General features: G+C 42.1%; 1 protein-coding gene across 1 annotated transcript in view; it reads left to right on the plus strand.

Annotated features, from left to right (window-relative positions):
• RNF150 (ring finger protein 150) overlaps positions 1 to 8962 on the plus strand; it is a 327496-nt gene extending 318534 nt beyond the window's left edge. The window contains exon 7 of the mRNA XM_086962230.1: positions 6387 to 8962. Within this exon, the coding sequence (XP_086818356.1) occupies positions 6387 to 6505 (119 nt within the window). The 3' untranslated portion in view covers positions 6506 to 8962. The remainder of the gene's footprint in view (positions 1 to 6386) is intronic.
• Positions 8963 to 17339: the final 8377 nt, after the last annotated feature.

A 17339-nucleotide genomic window follows, 5' to 3' on the forward strand; every position in this document is an offset into this window, starting at 1 on the left:
GCAAGACTGGCCAAAGGCAGTCTAAACTCTCCTTCGACCTTAACAGAATGATGAGTGCAGTGGATAGAAAACTAGCCCCCTCAAAAGAACAACCACAGATGGTCATGAGTATTGAGCATGATACTGATGTGAAGACTGTAGAACAGCATGCAGAAAAGCCGCACATCGATTGACACAAAGCTGATCTTTTTTAAAAATTTGTATTAATCTTTGTATTAAACAATTGTGATGGTACAATTGTGAGCCACACAGCAAGAGCATACAATGATAGGAGCTCGTAAGCACGTTTACCGATTAAATCCCAACTCTGTACAACATTAGACGGTGAGAGAATCAACGTCCAGCTCAGCTTTCCGGAAAGCTGGTCTTTTTTACAATCCTCATGGAGAGACTGAACGAGCCGTCCGCATGGATATATAAGACCAAGCACTGTATCTCCAATATCAACGAAGACCCCACACAACAATGAAATATTCATGGGCAAGGTTCTTGAACTCAACAAGGCGAAGCATGAAGACCTAGACGTGGAGGAGGAGGAGGAGGAGGAGGAGGAGGAGTTCAATTACCTGTAGTAGACCTAATTGGCAAAACAAACTTCTCTCTCCTTCCTAAGGTGGACATACTCATTGGGTCCTAACTCAAAGGCCTCCTCCAAGCAACTCAGCACATCGATTTATCTCTTCCCTTAACTACAGAGATGGGTTTGCAGCTCTTCGTCTGGTCTAGGATTAGAAGCATCCCTACTATAAACAGTCCTCTGTATTACTTTGTATGGATTGCACTGTGGCAGTAAAGTAGGCCAGGCAAGCATTTGTCACCATCAACAGTCACTCATCCCCTACACCACGGTGTATCCTGCCAGCCTCAAGATTTCCCAGTATCAAAGCACACATTTTCAGTGACCCACAGAAGGCTGCAGCGTTCATAAAGAATTGGGAAAGAGAGACCCCACCGCACTCTCAGGGCTGCAAGGAGCCAACCCCCCCCAGACTTTGAAGAAAATGTCTGAACTTAATTGAATACCGGACCTTGATATCGTTTTAGCAGCAGATACCAATATTGACTGGTCTTCATATGCAAATTGTGTGTCTTCCTCAGTGACCGCATTGCAGGAGACTTCAGAATATGAGGGAACCACCTGTACAGCAACCTCTTTAATAATCCTCTGTGGTAGGTAATCGCAGGCTAATGGAGAGACAGATATTCTGTGGTGAGACTTCGACCGGTTGCACTTTAGAGTTATGCTGATGACACTACATCAAGCCCTATGAATAGAACTGGTTTGAGAGGGCGCAGGTCTCAGACTGCCTGGTACAGTGCTACACATCCTCTTGCCAAGTTCCATTTATTTGCGACGTATTAGAAAGCTGAATGCTGACCAGGAGCCGCTTGTGTCAGTGAAATAGGCAGGGCTGGGGAGGATCGTGAGGGGAAAGGCGAGGGGGGTCGATAGGGACTACAGAGAGAAAAAAAATAACGAACCTGCTGCACTCCATTGATGCGCTCTTCTGGCTCCACTGCAGGCAGCCATAGGCTTCGCGGCTGCCCTGGGGAAATCCTGAAGCTGCTCTCAGGCATGAGAGCAGCTTCAGTATTGGCCTGAGCGCCATGAATTTGTGCTCCCAAACAGACTGGGAGTCTGTGCCTGCGCTCTCCAACCCGGCAACACAACTCCAGGAGAGCGCTTCAGTGCACATGATTGTTTGGCCGGCCTGAGACGATGGGCCAAACGGTCATGCACACTAAAGCCAGTGCCCACCACTCCCTTCTCAGTACTGTTACCCCCCTGGCCCCTCACCCAATACTTGGCAAACAGAAAAACATTTCAACGATAATAAAACCGGTTTTAAACCTGTTTTATTATAATTTTATTTTTCATGTTTTTGAAGGTGCAGGCAGTGGGGCGAGCTCCACCGCCATAGCGGAGGATCCGCCGCTGATTGCTGACCCTGCCAATGTTGCACTGTTGTGGTGGGAGTGTGCTACATGTTGGTCTTTTAAGTGCAAAGCCATGCATGTTTTGTTTGAATCGAGCAGATGCAGCTGTCTCGTCCATGGAAGGGAGAACATTGCTGGAATTAATGGCAGGAAAGTATCGTTCACTGATCAGGAGACTGGTGTGCGAGAGAGTGGAGTAATAGGTTACCGGTACATGTTTGCATTGGTTGCCACAGTTCACAAGTTATTAAACATCTTCACATTTCATAATTGGTGCATTGCACAACTTTCATTGGCATCTAAGATAATGTCACTAACGATATACTTAGGGCTTCGCATTGAGGGAGACTAGATATTCAGGTCAGACGGCTCAGACTTAGTAACCCCACAGGTCTTGGCAGGTTAATAGCCAGTGGCGGACGGTGACCCTCAACACTGGAGGGGCGTCGGGGGGGGGGGGGGGGGGGCAAAAAGGTAATAATTTTTTTTTTTAACATACTTACCTGTGTTTCGCTCTCCTTTCTTCTGGCGTCGATGGGTACCTCAAGGAGCCTCAAGCAAACCCCCCTTCTGTGAAACCCGGCGCTTCTCTAATGCTGCAGATGAGCAGCACCAGGATTGGCTGGAGCGGGCTGCCTCAACGCTCCTGCAGGCACGGGAGACCTGTGCCTGCTCTCCACCGAGCTGTCTGAGAGGTTTAAACTGTGCCCGTCAGGCTGGCCGTCACAAGGCATCCGGCCAAAGAGACATGCACGCTCTAAACTGGTGGAGTGAGCACCACTTCACTGCCGCCAGTTAGAAGCAATGCCCCACCCCCTAACACTGCTCGGGCTGGCAGCTGTGAAAAACTAAACAGTAATTCATTTTATTACCATTTTATATTTCACTTTTGCTGCGGCGGAGGGAGGCTCCTCCGCCCTAATTTGGGGGGTGGGGCACTTTATAATATCATACTTAGACTGCAATGGCATAGGGATGGAGATGCTGCAGGAGACACACTTCACCAGGCTTTTTTGAAAATAGATTTGCTCAAAAATGTAGTGCTCTTCGATATATCACAGCCTACTCTGCTTAATCAATAGGTGTGCAATTATTATAATTTAGGGCTTTCCCTTTTTGCCCATCACAGTGAAAGCGTACTCTAAAGGCAGATACTTGATGCAGGGAGTTTCAAATAGCAACACAGACCGTTCCCACTATTGTCTACTTCACAAGTTAACCAGGCTGAAATCCGAGTGTCTTGGATTTCACCATTGTTTTCTAAATAGTGACATTAGTTCTTAGGTGCACGACACTACATCGATTCATATAGTGATGAAGTACATGTCTGTTTGGTTTTTCAGAAAATCTGTAATGTCATAAAAAAGGAAATGGGCTGCCCTTATGCTTAAAACTCTGCTTTTAATCTTTGTTTTCAAGCAGCAATTATTTGTTTAGTGTTGGTGAATCGTGTTTTCCCTCACTAAAAAAAATGTAGGTTACATTCTCCAAGATTATGCTGAGCTTTTTTCTGTCAGGACAAGATATTGTATTTCTAAAGACCAATACATTTATGTAAAAAATAACCATTTTGGTGGGATTTTTTTTATTAGAAAAGCTTGGCAAACAACTACACCCCTCAGGCCTTGTAAAAGAGTCTGTGTTGCCAATGTATCGAGAACGGAGCAGGGACATAACCAAAGACCCCCTACGGACAAGAATCATGGTCCATATTGATAGGCGGTGTATTCTGATCGCTGCGCTTAGTGTACTGCTGAGCAGTTGCGCCACTCCATCCATCCTGGGGTTGGAGTACCAGGCATGGATACAGGTGGCGGGACCACGGAATATAGTGCTGGTCGAGAGATGTCAAACTGGAGCTACTTTTTTCATCCTCCCCTAAATTACGTTATTTTTGGTTGTTTCCTGATGGCATAAGGTCTTTTCTTTTCGCGTTACACAGTATTTACAGGTTACCTCTTTCGAATTGTTCTCTCAGCTATTCTGTTTTGCGGTGAAGAGCTGGGTTAGATTAACGAAGTTATTTCCCATCCAAGTTTCAGTCTTTACTGGAGTCATTATCCTCCACTTCTTTCCCAGCTGATATGTCTCTCAGTATAACAGTACTGGGTGGTGGTGTTGCTTAACTGACTCCTGTCAAACTCACAATGTTGAAAGAAGGCCCGGTAGGCTGAGCTTTCTTTTGAGACATGTTAAACAGAGATCTGAGCCGTGAGTTCTCAACAAACTAAGCTATTCTACTGGTTTAGCCTAGCCAGTCCCATCTGTTCCCGACTTCACACCTGAGGGTTAAGTCCCCGGAGCAGAAGGGACCGCAGTTGTTTGAGTCATGTCAAGAGGGAGGCCACCGCAAAATGTAAGCAGAGGCAGACGATTGCGTTTTATGGTCCCACACATTCATGCCAACATGCCAGATGAACAGAAATTGAAGCAAGTTCTCTTTTGTTGGTCTGAATAACCAAAAACATGTTGAAATCTGTCAAAACGTATTGTATTTCTATTTGCCCCTGGCAAAAGGCCTTATATGCTGGTTTAAGCTTGCAAAATTCTGGGAATTTCACGTTACAAATTACATTGCTACGCCATGTAGTGCTATTCGCTACAATTGTGTCAACATTTTACCAGAGCAGCATGGGCACAATATGAACGGGTGTGCTTGTGTTTTTGGCGCGATTTTTATAGCTCCAAATTAGTCCTTGCTTGCAAAGTGGATGTGAGTACACATTTTGCTCTAAAATATAACACCGGGCTGCATTTTCCGAAATTCTACCTAATGTTTGCAAAATTTCCCATAATAAATAAATAAATGTTTATAATTATTACAATAGGAAAAGACAGCATTAACAAGCATGACACATGACAACACTTTAATAACTATGCGCATAGTGCACTTCAAGCTCTAGTGCAATAATGTGGGAAGCGTAGCAATTAAAGTATCCTCATACCCCAGACGATGACCTTATTGTTTAGCACCACATAAGAAAACATAATCATTGCATAGCTTGTATACCCGTAATACTATTGGTTCTCCCTAGCATTAGTTCTTACCTGACCACTTGTTGGGAAGGAGTAAATTGCTAATTGAGTGCCAGGGTGTGGCCAAGGTCAAGTAGGTAAGTGCAGACTAGAGCTCTTATGTACCTGGTGCTGGATGTGAGAGCGAATAGTTCTGCATAAGCCTCCAGCTGTTGATTACAACATTATAGATCTTCCAGCAATTCTGCTCATGTCAGTGTACTGCCCAGCCCCAGCGCATAGCCTCTCAGCATTTTAAAAGTAATAGTGCTCTCTATGGCTGTAAGCCTCCCTATCCCCACAGGAAAGTCCTTAACATAACCCCGACTGCATATCTTTGGGTCCATAATATTTGGGGGGGAAACAATTACTGTTACCTTCTCGGTTATAGTATCCTTGTAACCCAGGATCTGCGGAAAATTCTAGCACCAGCCACTCAACTTCTGAGCAATGACAAGGTATACGCTGTGTCAAAACGCTGAGAAAAGCATTAACATAAAGAGAACTTTTTAGTTGGCAGCTTGTTTCTTTGCTTTTTTTTTCTTTGGTGCTTGTTCCTTCTGTTTTGACAGAGCATATACTTTGTAATTCCCTCGACAAAATGGGGTAAATCTATAAATAAAAAGAAAGGCTAAAACTAACAAGCCTGCCTGACACGCCTGGTATGGGAACACATTTAGAAAACTATTGCCTTTCAGTGGGAAATTGTATAGTCCAAAGCTCTGGTTTTAATATAAAATCAGGGCCTTCAGTGGTCATATCACTGAAAATACAAGATTTGAAAAAAATATTATTGTCTACGGGGGCTTATGGAAGCCAATTTCTATGGACTGGAATCTAGAAAATGCCTAAGTGATTCTGGAATTTTACTGACCTCTACTGGTCGTTTTCTATCAAGAAAATTAAATAGAGGCAGTTGCCAGAAATATTCAAAAAAAGGAAAGTCCCTCAGCGGAAAGCAATTCTGGTATTTTACTGACCTCTGCTGGTCGTTTTTCATCAAGACCGTTAAATAGAGGGAGTTGAGCAGAAAGAAAAGTCGCAAAGCGGAAGCTGTTAAGTCTTAGTGCTGATCTTCATAGCCCACAAAGTACATATACATATAAGTATATACTAAAGTATATAAAGGTCTCGAATGCTCGACCTAAAAATTCAAAAAAAGGAATACACAAACCCATTCCTTTGATGGACCAATAGAATTAATTCTAGAATTCACAGGTGAGAAGCACTCTGTAAGCCTTTCTATTATAACCCTGAGGAGTAGTAGGCCCCACCCTCAGTCAGAGCGCATCACTCACCAGACTGACTTCTTGTTCAAAGATTAGACAGTTGAAGAAACAGTCAGCAGGGCAGCTGCAACTTTGCAAACAAAAGAAAAAATATATATATCTCATTACTGAAGCTTAATTGCCTCTTTCTTTCTCTTCTCCCAGGTGAACAGGAGCCAACAGTCAGCAGTGATTCTGATACCTCTTTAATCTTGGCAGTAGAAGTTGGACTGTCTGATGTGGAACTCTCTGCTGAGCAGGACTGTGAAGAGGCAAAGTCCTGAAAGGAGAAAAAGCAGGAGTTCCCCTAAGGTGGAAAGTCGGGATAGGCGAGCTGAAAGGTCAGCTCTCCAGGATGTGATCCAAACCCATGTCCAAAAACATCATAGAACTCCAGCGCACTGCATCCTGGGACTTCATCAAAAGCAATAGTGATGGCTGTCTACTTTTGTCTGTGGCACACTTTCATCCTCCTGGCATTTCAGCTTTCTTTTGAAGAAAGAGGAGAGCTCCTTGCTTGCCCACATGCTCAAGAGCTGCAGAGTTCCTCTTTGGAGGATGGTATAAATATGTGACTGAAATCATACGGTTTCATTTTGTACACTTATCTTTTTTTTTATTATTATTATTTATCGTTTGTATATAAAAGGTTTTCATGATGGAATGAATTCACTGCTTCGCTCCCTCATCTTTTCCGAAGTGTGAGCTTGCAGAAAGAACTTGCGTCCTGGCCAGTCAAGGAGACTCCAGGGTGATTCAAACAGCTTGGGATTTCCACAGTGATTGGCTGTATAGAAGAGCCTGTTTACCCATGTTGGAAATCTTCTTCAGTACCTCTTGAATTGTATATCCTCCACTTGCCCCACCTCATGAAGCTCTGAATGTATAACAGGTGACCAGGGCCGGTTCATATTAGAGCTTCCACTTGAACTCAATTGATTCGCAAATTTACAAAGGAAGAAAAAATGCTGGAGCCAGCTTTAATCATTTACACAGGTTTTAAGTGTTCCCCAGTTTCTGTTCTGTAATGCTTCCATTGCATATTGCCTTTCGTGTGGCATATCACTAGCTGAAGAGTAAACTGGTCTTAAATTCAGGTATTTTTTTCTTTTATTGTGGCTACAAAATAATTAATTCTAGGCTTTTTGATAGTATAAAGATGTGGCTTACAGGTTTGCTGGAGTGTAAGAATTGTGGTGCTGAGAACTTTATCTCAATGAATCTCATTGAGTAAATCTTAAACAAGCTTTTAAGGATAGATCTAGTTTTCTGTCTGCAGTTGCGAGTGCATCATACAATCTCTTTCACAACAGGTGTCCTGTAGCTCAATGAATGGCTTTCTAACCTGACCATAATAGTGGATATTGACCTTGATCTCAGTTTGATTAGCTTCAGATGGAGGAATACCAAAGCCAGGATTTGATTGTACATCTTTTGCACGGCCAACAATGCGAACTCCAAGAAATTGATATTTAAAAGCAAGATATACCTTCTATTGTCAGCTAGAGTTTCACTTGTTTTGGGTTATATTAGTCAAACAAATGACTCATTTTTTAGAACACTTTTTCTCTTCATCTACATCTAATACCGTGTTCCTCAGATTTTGAAAAGTTGCCTTTGATTGGCAAAACTGGATCCACTTGTTTTTTCCCGTAGTTCTTTGTAATCACCTATTCTTCTACAACGAATCAGAAAGGCCGGCCTCAACTTTGGTTCGCAAAGCAGATTGTGTGGATATGTAAGACATCAAAAAGAGCACTTTCTGGTTGTAGTGCTGTTTTTTCTTTTCTACCAAGTGTTGACACATGTGTAGGTGGGTTTCTCTTTCACAGATACATCTTTGTTGTGCATTAATCTTATGGAATTAGGCAATCGATTGCAAAAACAATCCAATGTGACCACATATATTGACGAGTACGAACAGCTGAAGTAACCTGTTGGCTGGACTTTAAGTACTTAATTCACCATGGAATGGGATGGTGGTATTAAGTCTGAGAATGTCTGGTTAATGCATGCGGCCATTTCAAGGGCAGCAGCCATCACTTACTTTGCACATTGTGTTGCAACATACACCAGAATACTAAAGTAATATTTCAAGAGCTGAAGTTGTCTGGTGCTGGAATCTAGTGAAATGATTCTCACATTTATAAGATAACACGTTTTTGTTGTCATTGACTGTTTCGCCTGCAGGAGTTAAAGTCTTCTGCTCGAGTGTTTACGTTTACTTGTATTTGTTTTGTATTCTCACTATTAGTTTGTTTGCTTTCTTGCTGTGGCTATTGCTGTTTCTCTCATTCTTTCATTTTGGTTTTTTTGCCACTGGTTTTCTTTTCACTTATTACCACTCCACTATTTTAGTTACACTGTGTTTGTCTATGCATTGTCAGGGGTTTTCATTTTTGCTACTCATTGGTAATGTCATTGTACCATCCCTTGCAGCTGTCTCTCTGTTTTCTTTTACTCTTTACTGTATCTGCCTATGCTCCATGCTCTAACAGTATTTATCAGTTTACTTGAAGAGTTTAGAACTTGGATATCTCAATGGGGGGGTGGGAGGAGGTGGGGGTGTAGTTGGGCTGAAGACCCAAAGCCATTTAGGTTTATTCCGAGCTTTTACTGAACTCTGACTACTGATTTGTGGAAAAGGCATCCAAGTAATTTTCAGCTGATTACCTTGAATGAACTGAAGAAATAAATGTTGACGACCCTCACAAAAAACGATCATTAAAAAATCAAGAGAATCCTTGTCAACCTATTGTTAGTTGCCAGCAACACCAGGAATTCACTTGTCAACTTAGTTTCACAAACCTTTTCGATGGTGCTAGAATGCTCTCTATAAGCAGCTTTGTAATCACTGAAGTATTTTTTTTTTCTTTTCAAAAAGTTTACATTTCTCTATTACAAACTTGTATATGCGATGCATGATGCTGATGTCTGAGTTCCAGCTTGTCTCTGGCCCTCTCCTGGTCAGGCTTTTTCATTTACCTGATAGTCAGAGCTGTTGTTTTCCCTACAGCTAGCTCTCTTACCAGATCATCGTGATCATGTATGCTCCATTCGCGCTTACATCTCGAAGGGATGTCTTTGTTAATATATGCTGATGGTCTGGGGCTGTTCGATTTAATTCCAGTTGGTCTAAAAGACATTAGCTGTATTATGCTCGAGATAACCTGTTGAGTAGTAATATCCCAAAAACGTTAAGTAATTGGTGTTCATAAAGCAGCATAATTTACGTGGTTGCTGAATTATACAGTTCTAATGGAAGTATGACACTATGTGTTCCTTATTATACCTTCCTCTTCAACCTTAATTGGGCGTTCACATGTACATATAGCCTGCACTTATATCTACAAAACTGTGTAATGGCTCAAATAGTAACAAATAGGAGAGTTTTGCAGAATTTTAATGCCACATAAAACTTTAACTGAATACTATTCAAGCATATGCCATTGGTCCCATAAGTCACATTTCTGTATAAAACACAGCAAGCTGGATTGGAAAATAACTCTGCCACTAGACTAGAGCATCTTTTCAGTTATTTTAGGTCTTTGGCCAAACCTCACTGAGCCTGTTTATTTTGCTTTACTGTCTAGCGCTGGTACAAAAGACTTCCTGACTCCACACTAATAGACCACATTAACCTGCCCAGGAGAACTTCATTGGCCCAGTATCAATGTAGCAAGATGGGTACAATGCGGTTACAGACTGTCTTGGTCACCGATCAACAATCATCCAAAATATTACCTTGAATAAAGGACCCTGATTTTTCTATAACAAGGCTGTACTGCCCACATCACTCAATGAATGTTCCAGACATTTTCATTAGAGCGCCGCTGGGCATTTTCCTCAACTTGCAAGTTGTCCAATAATCGACTGTTCTCTAAGAAATAGTTTTGTTTGTTTCTTGCTAATTTACCTAAGTAAGCGCCATGTTTTCATCTGGGAGGTTTAGGAAAATAGTCCTCATCCAGGTGCCGTGCAAACTTGTATAGCTCATATCGAGACTTGGGCCCTAATAGTCAATCCCCTTAAATGGCAATTGCCATTTAAGGTGGACTATGCTTTATCTCCAACGAGGCAGGTCGGCTGGTGTGTTGAAACTCCAAGAGAAGTGCATTTTATTTTGATAGGTGAACTTAAATGGAGCCGTCACAATCGATGCAGATTCTAAGTTATTCAAGAGCACTGGTCGACATTTGTTTTTTTGTTTAAGGACGTGTAGGAGCTATATCACAGAAACTTTACATGAGTGCAAAGGAGAAAATACAATTCAGATCTGTTTGCACCTCTTTTGTTTCTAGTGTAATATGTGGTGTAGACGTGATGTTTGCACCGGAGTAAAACGGAGTAACCGGATTTCACATTATCATCAGATATATTAGCTGTATAACATGCATACCTTCCACCTTAAAACATGAAATGTGACGGCATTTGAAGATTTTGTTCTATATAAGTAGCAAAACTAATGGAAAATCAGTTTGCTGTGTTTTTTTTTTATTTCGTTAACACAGAGTTGTGCAAGGATTACGCTCTATTTGTAAAAATCTCCATGGCTCCCTTAGAATTATTTATAAGAAATGCCATACTTGTGTTGCACATGGTTTCAAAATCAACTCTCTATATTTTGTGCTAGTAAAGAAATCTTTCTTCTGTGTGGACTGGGGCAAAATGTGTTTGCACCATTCATATTACACCAGCTGTAAATATGCTGCAAATGGATTTCCCGGTTTCTTTTCCCTGGTACAAATATTCAGTGATATGTTCCCCAAGATCTGCCCTATTCCTTTAAGTAAAAGACCCTCTTTTACCCTTCTAATTGGATTTTCTGTGAGCCAATACTTTTCTCGAACATTTCACCTGTGGTGCGAAACTGATAGAGCGGACTGAACATGCCATAATCACATTCCACAACATAACTTACTTTTTTTTACTGGTTAGTTGTTTATCATGGTTCCATTGTTGAAAGGCGTGTGTGTTGACTTAAAAGCAGTCTGTTGTCTAGAACTGCAGCTACTTTAATGTTTTGCTCTGCTAGACCTCATCAGCGAGTGCAAGTCTAGTAATAGTAGGATATTCTGTAGGCTGCTGTTTAAGAGCAGTGTTTAACATGGAAATACACAAGTACATGTATCTGTTGTTGTGGAGTATCTGTAAGGTACTGGGAAGTGCCAGTGCGCTCCTGCTGAAAGTCGTTACCTGTTATTGAAAGTGCAGGTACCTGCCCTTCCAAACTAAAGAAGTTCCGGCACTCGATGCCCGACACTACCTGCCCATAAAAAAACCTCTATTTAGGAGCCTCTGAAAAAGCAAATGTGCAATGTCAGTGTGGTGAGACCCTACGGCTGATAGCATGCTCTTTAAAACTTCAGTAATAGAACAACATCAGCAGTGGTATGCATGGAACAGGAGAGCATCCTTCACCACTCTGGGCACCTCCGGTGCTTTCATTAACAGTTGGTTGTATGGTGTCCCAGTTCTGATTGTGCCCACACACATCCTGGGGTTTAACCTGCCCTGCTCCTTTGTTAGACTGTCAAGCAATGCCCCGCCAGTTGGCCAATGCTTTAGCCTGAAGAGATCATTAATAGCACGTGGAATGCTGTATGGCTAAGCATCATGCTGGCGTAACTCGGGTACACCGATGCTTGCTATTGCTGAAGGATAAATGGTTGAATAAAGGACTTGGAAACCCCTCTGGTGGTCATAGCTCTATTCAAGCTCAAATACACTAAAGATATGGTGAAATCAATGCAACAGAAAGGGACCTGCTTCTCCTTTGCACTGAGATGGTGTGTTTGTTTAACGAGTACGCCATTTTATCAATCTTTCATTGAGTGCATGTTTTTTTTAAGGACCGAAAACACTAGAGGCAGTTCAAAAGCTGAGACTTGTTTTTCACTGGTTTTCTTAAGCCTGATTACTTAATGACCACACTCAAATGTCCAGTGATTGAACTAATGTATATTTTATATGGTGTGCTGTTATGGCAGGCAGCAGGGTCCAGACACAGCCAGACGTCACCCAAGTGGACCTTTAGCAGCCCTAGCGTGGAGAGAAGACTCGAGTTCACATTCAATAAAATCTCAAAAATCTACAAAAGTTAACTCCCCTTCGAGTTTTCTTGCAAATATCAGGGTAGTACTGCATTTTATTTTTCTGCTCTTGGCTTCCGAACATTACCCAGCCACCATTAGCAGACCGTACTGTAAAATAGGACAGCGTGCATTTCAAATGTCCCCGGTGTACCAGGCCAACCATGCATGTAAAATGACTCTTCTGGGTGTCTCCATCTACTGATGTTGTGTCGTTTAAACCAGTCCTGGGTATAGCATCAGTAGATCTTGCCTAATGATGACAACAAGAGTATTTACCAGTTCTTGCTGCTGGGATGGTTGCCTCAGTTGATTGTCATTCCACTTCTTCTTGGTCACTGTTTCAAATGTATTAAGTATCATTAATTCATTTGAATCAGGCTGGGGACTGACCGAGTCTGTGCTTGGGTGGAAGCAGTCTGTGATCGCCATGCCCGTCATATCAGGGTAACAATCTCTAAAATCATGCCAACTTCCAAACCCTCCTCTCTCTCAGGACCCTCCAGAGAGTAGACTTGAGGACTTTAACTGCCATTCTCCCCGGATAGCTTTTTCTTTCACAGCACTCTGAAGGGCATGACGAACCAACCTAACACTATTTAGATTTTATGTGCTGCATTGTGAAATCGAAGGAAGACCTTGATTTCCTGTTATTGCCAGCCACAGATGTCTGTATTCAAATACATCAGCTGTGCACCCAAAAAAATATCACTTGACTCTTAAAACATAAAGCTGCAGGAATGTAAATCTCAGGCTCACGGTGTTGCACACTTCCCCTAGTCGTGTGGTGGTGACAGAAAAGGGCGTACAGAAACTGGTGGGAAGGAAAGACGTCTACATTCTGCCTCTAAAGCAAGATTTGAGTGCTTTCATTGCAACTAGTAAAGTAGCAGGGCACAGTCTCTTGCTGCCCCCTCAATTCACTCCTTGGAAGCGCCCCACCTAGCCAAAGGCCGTGAGAGTGAAGGGTTTAATGGCTCCTGCTTTAGAAAGGTGGTGACTTGACCTGAAGTCTCGGGACCCAGAGGTGGTGGATCACTGGAGGAATGTGCTTTCCTACGCGTCATAGGAAGCCAGTATGAAAATCCACTGCTGTGACATCACACGCTGCTTGCCCAAGATGTGTTTCATTAAATAATGCACCTACATATATACAAAAGGCACACAACAGAATGTGAATGACCAACAAATCTCTAGGTTGATTGATGGAGACCACCTATATGCTGGTTAATCATATTTTGCAGACTGGAAGGCTTTCTCCCCTTAGGAGACATTCCCACGTGGACTATGACACTTTGATACCTCCACACCCTGCAGGTGACCAGTCCATGTTCAGCCATAATGCGGCTGTCTCAGCAAAACAGAGTCTCTTCTATCATGCTTCCTATAGCGAAGGTCGCCCTCCAGTATGTGACCCAGCAGGTACAAGGTGGGCCTCTGTCCTATGCAACTTCTAGTTTGAAAATCGGAGTATATTGTGTTTTGAGCATTTGGAGATGAACTTTGTGCTGGTCTTTTCTCTCCGTGTCCACTCCGCTCATAAAGGACAGACTTTCCTCTTTAAGTATATTATACTCAAGTAAATGTATTTTGTTCATTGTGATTTTTTCTAAGCAGTGTCCTTTAAGGGCCCTAGACAGCATCGGGCACCAGCATAAAACTGTACGCACAAGATGTACGACATTTTAAAAGATCCCAAACTTTTGGAATCCCCTGAGGAAGGCTGATGCTCCATCCTCTCCATTAAAGCTAAAAATGAAATCTGCCCGTCCCTGCCAGGTTTAGCATTGTCTAAAGGTTTTTCCTTGATTTTTCTGTTAGACTTGTGACGAACCCTTTTTCACTTTATGTCAAGTACAAAAAAGAAGTAAAACATGCGCCTGCCTCACTTTATTAGGATTGTATTTAATCCAGGAAGTGTGTGGGAACACCCATCCGAAATGACTACGTCTCACATTTTTGCAAATGAACACAAGGTGCTATAATCAACATGACTTTACCAGCTTGAGACTGGCTTCTCTGAAAGATGGTTACCATCACAACACTTTCCATCGCGTTATGTATTTAAAGTGGAGGAAATCGATCATAGCCTGTTCTACTCTGTGTTCTGTAAGAAGTCGACCAAGCGTGCGTCATTTTTGTGCAATGTATATTCCTGCAGATGCCTGTGCACGTCAACACGCTCATATTAATGTAGCGTGCTCTTCCTATAGAGATCTTTTTTTTCGACGATCTTTCATCATGTCTGCGGCGCGCCTGCAGCTGCTTCCTGGGCGGCCGGCCAATCGGGGCTTCTCGATTTCACTGCTTCCGCCACTATTGGCAGCTCTCGCGAGGTCCAGCAGGATAACATGCTGGCCTCAAGAAAACGAGGCCAGCTGGAATAAACAAGTTCTAAATGAGAGGTGATTCCCGTGCCAAATACACTAGACCAGGGAAGTCCCTAAGTGGTCAGAGGTTGCCTTTAACCACAAAACAAACAAAAATAGTCTGTTGATTCTGCTGTCAGTATCAATTAAATAGACCCAGCAGCTGCTATTTTCAGAAACCTGCTTAATATAAAATCTATTTATAAGGACGCTGAGCTGTCACCAGATATGAAATGGTGATATATTATTGAGACCGTAGATGGCGGACAAGCAGATCCTGCTTGTTGACGTGTGAGCTCCAATTTTTATGAACGTAAAATATTCTGCTGTCCAGTCAAAAAGAAATGGTTTGCATATTTACTTGTCTGACTGTGATCTGCATTCTAGTAAAGCGCGCTAACATCCAAAGGCTTCTAGGTGCTAAGAACACCTCTCTAGGGAGAACTGATTATAACCACATGAACAAACAAGGCCTAGTAGAGTAAAAAAGCCTCCAAGGCTGTTATGACAGCTACGTCGGAAATGATAGCCTCCATTCACTGCAGCAGCCTGGAACAAGATACCTGCAGCTTTTTCTCACCAGAGCAATTCTGTTGAACTTTAGTTGTCTTCAGGGAACACTGTAGAGCATATGAGCAGAAGGCGTTCTTTTACACACAAAAAGGGCAGGTTTATTCAATGTTGTGTGAATCATGCAAATTCATGTAAATTGAATGCTTTGTTCCACTGCTAACCAATGGACGTCTTTGTGCAGGGGTCTCTTGATTCCCTTGTGCTTGGGTGAAAAATAAAATGTTCTAGTACATCAGATCTTATAGTTATCATCTTTGACAAAATAAATGTGGCCAAGACCTGGGTATGACGTTAATTTGGAGAAGGTAGGGGACGTAGAACATGCCGATAATATGAACACTTACAGATGTCACCTAGCTGTGACTCCTCGTTTGTCTTCAATTTCCCCAAGTTGTTGACTGGTCCGACCATTTTTCTACTTTATTTTTATTGAAATGGCTGACCACCCATAAGAAGGATGACCCCAAAGCATTCAAGAACTTAAAATGCCCTTTAAAACGCCCATTTAAAACATGTCCCAAATCTCTCAACTTTGCTGTAGCTAGTTAACATGCTTTTTGCATTTTTTAAGCACACCCGCTTTGCTTGAAGGTGGTTCCGAGCTATGCGCGGCCCCTGTAGCCTTCGTTGTGGCTCAGAGTTCGAGCTTGGCTCTTTCACTGTTCAGTCTGGGCAAGGGTTCACCGGGCAGTGCCTGCTTTGCGGTTCCTGAGGCACCAAAACAGATGATGGAGCTCCACTTGTGGGTGGATGGTAGCCGTCAAAGATCAATGTAGCTTGCTAGAACAACTTCTGATTTCCACTCACAACCACTAGATGGCAGGATGGTGCACGGTTTGTAACTAAATAAGCCTTAAGCTAAAAACCTTTGTTGCAGGTAAATAACTTATATGCTAGAACCTTCAAGTCCTAACACAATGCATATATTGCAAAGTACTACATGGCATATATACGCTACTTGGAGATTGTGATCTAGATATATGTTCAGACGTAAGGTCCCAAGGCACTTGCTGGTCCGTAAGGGTTCATTAAGATAGCCCAGATGTTCGCGCCAATCAGAGCTTCTTTGAAACATCCTCTTTTCCCATTGACCTGCAAACCTCAACATCAGCTGTTTTAGTAGAAAGCCAAATGAACATACGTCTCCAGGAAAGGATGAGTTTTGTAAATGCAGAGCCATCCAAAAGGTGGGGTGTGTGGGCTAATAGTTTATTCCAATAATGCATGCAATATCAGTCACTTCATTTAGAGAGAGGTTGGTTGAACTTATGTACAACTTAAAAATACAAGACTCCAGCATAAGGTAAATCGAGTATTCATCTGCAAAATCGTATTAATTGAGACTTTTGTAGTTAACAGATTGTCTGCAGCACTTCGTCTAACCTTCGAACAGAGTTCTTTTTTTGTTGACGATTCTTTCATGGGAGGGCAGGTAGTAAAAGTAACACCCAGCTAATGTGCTGTGCATGATACTGAACGGCTGCTGCTGTGAAATTATGCACCAACACTGAGGTTGATTGGCGTCCCTTCTGGTCAAGGCCATATTTTTGCCTTTAGAAGCACAAAAACTCCAAGAATGTTTTTTATACAGCTTTCAAAAAGACACTTAACAATAATGACATCTGAACTGTTACTGAGTCCATTATATTGAAACGTAAGAAAATTAACAAAAACAAAGGGTAAAAACAGAAAAATAGCATTCTTCTAAATACCATAAATAAAACATTTATGCAATTACGTGGAAACCAGTACGTTTTTACTACGTGGCAAAACATTTGCTCAATCTACATATATGGGATGAACAGAAAGAGGGTTAAATATTTATGTGGCATTAACACAAGCAAAACATTTAATACAATGTGCGAATTTCCAAAAGGATTGTAGAATTACTAAGAACGGGACAGGGGCACCAGAAAATGGTTGTTTGCAAGATTGAAAGGCTATTTCAGACTTGGTAAAGTTTTGATAATCGGATCAGTTTCTTTGAGCCATGTAGCAGGAGGGACCCAAGAGTCTGAAATCTACAGAAGGAATTCATTGTTTAGTTAGGCCAAACAAATTAAATCAGAAGTGAGCAGATTTAA

This window comes from Lissotriton vulgaris, chromosome 3_1, assembly GCF_964263255.1.
Source record: "Lissotriton vulgaris chromosome 3_1, aLisVul1.2, whole genome shotgun sequence".
Lineage (NCBI taxonomy): Eukaryota > Metazoa > Chordata > Amphibia > Caudata > Salamandridae > Lissotriton > Lissotriton vulgaris.